We start from the raw sequence: 5,918 nt of genomic DNA on the forward strand, positions 1-5,918 counted from the left end.
GTAACTATATCTGGAAATACTAAATTAAAAATCTTGAAATATACATTTTATGCATGAATGTATATATTATATATATATAAACGAGTAAGACATGCCTATAAACGTGTAAAAACTTTGAAATATTCCACAATTCCGCAGAAATCATGCGCGATATCTCTTAAACGTTGTTTTTCGGTAGTGATATTTAATTCTGATTAAACACGCATTTACGTCAGAAAACTCTGATACTATTAATGACACCTGTAGTGTTTATCAATGGTATTTACGTTATCAGACCCCCAATGAGCAGCCTTAATATAACGATGAGCTGGAAATGTTTGAAAATATGTAAGTTTCCAGAAAGATAATATCACGTGAAACAAAGATGATATTTTTATTAGAGATGACATATTACAGTATTCTATTTTTTATGATATTATATCATAAAATTGATATTTAATAAAAATTAGGGATATCCAGTACTATATTTCTAAAAAATATATCAATGATAATAAAAGTTTTCAGGATATTCACATAATGTCGAGCGTAATTTCAATATAAAATTTTGGCCGCATATATTGCCGGAAACCAAATACTAGCCGGATATCCGGTGCATCCCTAATTTTTATTAACTGTCAATTTTGTCACAATATTATGAAAAATAGAATGCTGTAATATATCCATCTATATTATATAATACAAATAAAAAAGCGTCCTTTATCAATACATACATAATATATAGCACTAATTTTTTTTCATCCTGATAAAATATTTAGAGAACCACACACATTAAACAATTTTGAAAATATAAATCTATTTTGTTATTACTTTTCTTATAAGCTATATTATATTCAGTCATTCATGAAATCATTTTGTGTATACTATAGCTTATTTAATATGATAATATAGCTCTTTTAATCGTAATATAATTAAATATAAAAATTAGTAATACTTCTTTAAATATATAAAATACATCATGCAATAAAATAAAAATAAATTAAAAATTATAAAATCTCTCAAAGTATAATTATATTTAAGTAATTAGTGCTCGCTTCCTCCTTTCTCAGTATCTAAAAGAATGAAAACACATCATGCCGAGAAATTTCTACAACCTGCAAGAAAGATGAAACGGAAGATGAAACAGAAGATGAAACAAATAACCTTACATAAGCTATTGTCATTGTCGAGATAGAAATCTGAGAGTTAATATGGTGCAATTCTTTGTGGAGCCAAGTATGAGAATTGATAACGCAAAGATATAAATACATTCGGGAAGTACCAGTTGAACAGTATGATTTTAGTCAACGGACGGCTTCACAATTAGCTTTCTAAGATGAGGATTTTATTTACTGTGCTTTTGTGTCTTACTTTGGCTGTTTGCAGCCCAATAGGAACTTATCGGAATGACTTTGTCATAGGTGAACGTCAAGAAGACGATTATCTCATTACTGACAGAGTTATTATTAAGGTAAATAACTGATTCAATTGTAATTATTTCATGTACATATATATTAAATAAAGAAACAGAACAATTCATCTTTTATAATTCAAATTTTAATTATCAAATTTCACAGAAAGCTTTTAAATATTTTAATTTACATGTATAAATAATAATTAATACTGACTTTTTCACTGCGTTTCTGCCCTGCGAATTTTAAACATCTGATGATGGCACAATTATGATACCGAAACATGTAATGTAATACAATGTAGCATTAAGTTTTTTAAATTATATTTATATTTTTATATCAATTTATTAGAATGTTAAAATTTTAAACGTTTTACACATATATTATATTCGAACTAGACTTTAATTTTCCCTTCTATATTCTTGGTATTATAAATATGTCAAATTTTGTACATATTATTAAAATATTGCATTAAGTCTCATATCTGATATGTCTTGAATTTCCTATTTGAATTTAATTGACCTTTATATCATATCAATCAATTACATTAATTTTACTTAAAACATAAGTATAAGACAAAACATAAATTACACAATGCACTGTTACAGTTATTTTATCCATTATTCGTAAATTTTAGTGGTAATACAGTTTTAGATACTTAGATTTTAAATAACCAAATAAAAGTATTTCTCACACAGTCTCATAATTTTATGATTAATATCTTATTCATGAACTAATATCCTATTTATAAATTGCAGCCTCCCTTTATCAAGCCTATGATAATCACAATAGGTGTAAGAGCTCCAGACAATGCGATACTCACTCATATTAAAATCACAAATATCGGAAATCAACGAACTCGATTTATACCGAAAAGACTCAGTCGGACAAATATGGTTATAATGGTTATTGGAAGACATGGAGAAGGAATGCATGTACACGTGGAAGGTTTTGCAAAAAGTATTTTAACAACACCTGCTCCAAGTACAACTATCAAGACACCTAATAATGAAGATAACAGCGCATCTAGTAGCGAAGAAAGTAAGAACACATCTGAAACTTCTGAAAATAGTGAAGAAAACAATGGAAGTAACGCACCTGATGCTGGGGATAAAAACAACAGTGCACCCAATGCCGAAGATGAAAACAATAGTGCATCCGAAGCAGGGGATAGAAGTAACAACTCAGCCGAAGGTGGCAATAAAGAGAACAACGCACCCAATGCCGGAGATGGAAATAACAACTCAGCCAAGGATGGCAACGCACCTGATGAAAACAGTGCACCTGATGCAGGAGACAAGGATAGAAATAAATCAGTTGAAAGTGATAATAGAGGAAACAGTGCATCCAATGCTAGAGATGAAGGAAACAGCGCACCTGATGCAGGAGATAAAAATTCCAATTCAGCTGAAAGTGGCAATGAAGGAAACAGTGCACCTAATGTCGGAGATGGAAATAACAACGCAGCCAATGATGGCAATGGAGGAAATAGCGCACCTGATGTAGGAAATGGAAATAACAACTCGGCCAAAGATAGCAACAAAGGAAACAACGCACCTGATGCCAAGGATGAAAACAACAGCGCACTCGATGAAGAAAATAGAAATAACAACTCAGCCGAAGATAGCAACAAAGGAAACAACGCACCTGATGCCAAGGATGAAAACAACAGCGCACTCGATGAAGAAAATAGAAGTAACAATTCAGTCGAAGATAGCAACAAAGGAAACAACGAACCTGATGCCAAGGATGAAAACAACAGCGCACTCGATGAAGAGGATAGAAGTAACAACTCAGCCGAAAATAGCAACAAAGGAAACAACGCACCTGATGCCAAAGATGAAAACAACAGCGCACTCGATGAAGAGGATAGAAATAACAACTCAGCCAAAGATAGCAATGGAGGAAATAGTGCACCCAACGCCGGGGATGGAAGAAACAATGCACCTGATGCTGAGGATGAAAATAATGACTCAACCAAAAATGGAAAAGAAGAAAACAGTGCACCTGATACCAAAGATGGGAACAACGCACCCAATACTGGGGATGAGAACAACAGTGCACCCGATGCAGAAAATAGAAATAACAACTCAGCCGAAGATGGCAATGGAGGAAATAGTGCACCCGATTCCAAAGATGCAGGAAACAACGCACCTGATGCTGAGAATGAAAATAACTCAGCCAAAGATGGAAACGGAGGAAATAACGCACCTGATACCAAGGATGGGAACAACAGCGCAGGGGATAAAAATAACAATTCAGCCGAAAGTAACAACGGAGGAAACAAAACATCTGATGCCGAGGATGAGAATACCAACTCAGCTGAAGATAGCAACGCAAGAAACAGCGCATCCAATGCTGAGGATAAAGAAAACATCACATCCGATGTCAGGGATGGAAATAACAATCCAATAGAAGATGAGGAAAACACCGCACCTGATGCTACGGATGAAAATGACAACTCAGCCAAAAGTGGCGATGGAGAAAACAGTAATGGAAACAGCATACTTGAAGATGGCGATGGAAGCAATGGCGCACCCGAAAGTAGTAATGGAAACAACACCATATCCAATGATAACGATGGAAACAATGCACCCATTCATGGAAATGAAAACAATACGCTTAATAACAATGGAGACAACAGCACAGCCAATGATAATAATAGAAACAACAGCGCAACTGATAATAGCAACGACGACAACGACAACAATAATTCTGGTAGTAACAATGTAAATGAGAATTATAGCTTTCGTTGGTGATTACGTTAGATATATTCGAGATGTCAAAATTAAGATACTTATCGATTGAAATTATTGGAGATTGAAATATTTCTGATTTAAAATCGTAAATATGTGTTAAAGTACCACGCTCGTAAATACAGTCACCAATGTGACTTCTACATTAAAAATGTAGAAGCTTAGACAATTACTTAATAATTAATAATTTTAACTGAAAAAATTTTAGACATGAGAATATCAACTCAGCCGAAGATGACGACGCAATAAACAGCTCATTCGATACTGGAAATGAAAATAACAACTTAATAGAATGAGGCTGGAAGAAACGCCATCCGGTTTATAGTATTCTGCTACAAACATCTAATTTAAAGAATATGCAACAGTTATAATATATATATTCATATATATATATATCATATGTATATACATAAAATATAAAGATAAAATTATATTATATATTGAACAATATATTATTTGATTAATATGTGTATGTGTTGATTGTAAGTAATTATAAATAGAATATATAAACATCAATTATTTTACATTAATCTTTGTACGCTTTTATATAATTCAAGTATCAATATATAGTATACAAATTTTTTAAGTATTATGTTTTGAAAGATATGGACAATTTTATGCATTTTAAGGGGACAATGACTAAACTCCGATGGAATCGTTTTACCGATTAAATGTAATTTGTAATATACATATACGATTTATAATAAAACATACGATTTACGTCTTTTTTATTTAGTATAAATATTTGATTGTAAGTAAATGTTAAGTACTAATCAAATAATTATTAAAGTATAGTACATTTTTTCTCAGTGTATATTTGATTGACGTATAATTTTTTCTTTTAATATAAACTGCCATAATTTCTCCTCAATATTTCAAAAGATATCTTGATTAGGTATGTTTTTTTCTCCTATAAACATGCGTTATTAACTCTGTATTTCTTTCCATCATTATAAGTTTCCGGAAGCTAAGGACGTCGCTAAGGACGTCGCGACACTGCCGAACAAGACTAACGAAATGAGATTATCATCGCGGCTTATGTATTTCAAGAATCATCGGCTCCGTGACATGAAATATAATTTAGCGGGTTTGAGAATTCTAAGCACAGACCTTTCGTGGGTAACGCATTTCCACGTGATGCTCCCTCAGCGATGGTTTAGGGGTGCATCGCACGTAAGCCACCGCTGTTACTTGATTCGCTTCATCTTCCACGGCCGGCTTAGAGAGGGATAGAGACTTTATCTTACCACCCCTTCTCTTTTTTTCTTATCCTACCTTCGTAGCTCGAGCTCATGGAACTCCGCTCGTGAAAATTGTACTCCAATTTAGTAAGATCCGATTTGTATGGATGGTTGCGTCCGCGATATCAGACCGAGGTATCGAGTGCAGAGCGACGCGGAATTTTGATAACGTCGATTGCGATAGATAGTATACACATCCATCGTATCTGTGCATGTTTGACGCGTATTTAAAAGATTAATACATTACCATTTGCCTCGTATGACTCTACTCTTTAAGCATGTGGATAAATATATATACCTTATATCATCCAAGCATATTCCATGCAGCAAAGATCTTTCGATTCTTCACTTATCATGAAAATCAAAATCATTGTATCTATATATAATACATGAAATAAACTTCGATCGAATTTCTCTCATGCAAGCATGATTTAATACACAATAACTTATCCATTCGAAATTTAACGATATTAAATAAATCGCTCCTTTCAGGTATAATCAAATATGGATTTCGATGACACATCAAAATATAT

The 5,918-nt window shown here is 32.8% G+C and overlaps 1 protein-coding gene across 5 annotated transcripts; it reads left to right on the forward strand.

The window, feature by feature from the left end:
- Positions 1-1,280: 1,280 nt before the first annotated feature.
- On the forward strand, positions 1,281-4,540 carry LOC108768163 (uncharacterized protein DDB_G0290685). 5 transcript variants are annotated; one of them, XM_018518491.1, is made up of 3 exons: positions 1,281-1,447; positions 2,147-4,106; positions 4,353-4,540. In XM_018518491.1, exons 1-3 carry the CDS (start codon positions 1,313-1,315, stop codon positions 4,391-4,393), a joined length of 2,136 nt encoding a protein of 711 aa, XP_018373993.1. In that variant the 5' UTR covers positions 1,281-1,312; the 3' UTR covers positions 4,394-4,540. The 5 variants fall into 5 exon arrangements, with proteins under 5 accessions (XP_018373993.1, XP_018373994.1, XP_018373996.1 ...); XM_018518492.1 differs by having other exon boundaries at positions 2,147-4,117; positions 4,353-4,426; XM_018518494.1 differs by lacking the exon at positions 4,353-4,540 and having other exon boundaries at positions 2,147-3,619; positions 3,974-4,294.
- Positions 4,541-5,918: the final 1,378 nt, after the last annotated feature.

This window comes from Trachymyrmex cornetzi, unplaced genomic scaffold, assembly GCF_001594075.2.
Source record: "Trachymyrmex cornetzi isolate Tcor2-1 unplaced genomic scaffold, Tcor1.1 scaffold75, whole genome shotgun sequence".
Lineage (NCBI taxonomy): Eukaryota > Metazoa > Arthropoda > Insecta > Hymenoptera > Formicidae > Trachymyrmex > Trachymyrmex cornetzi.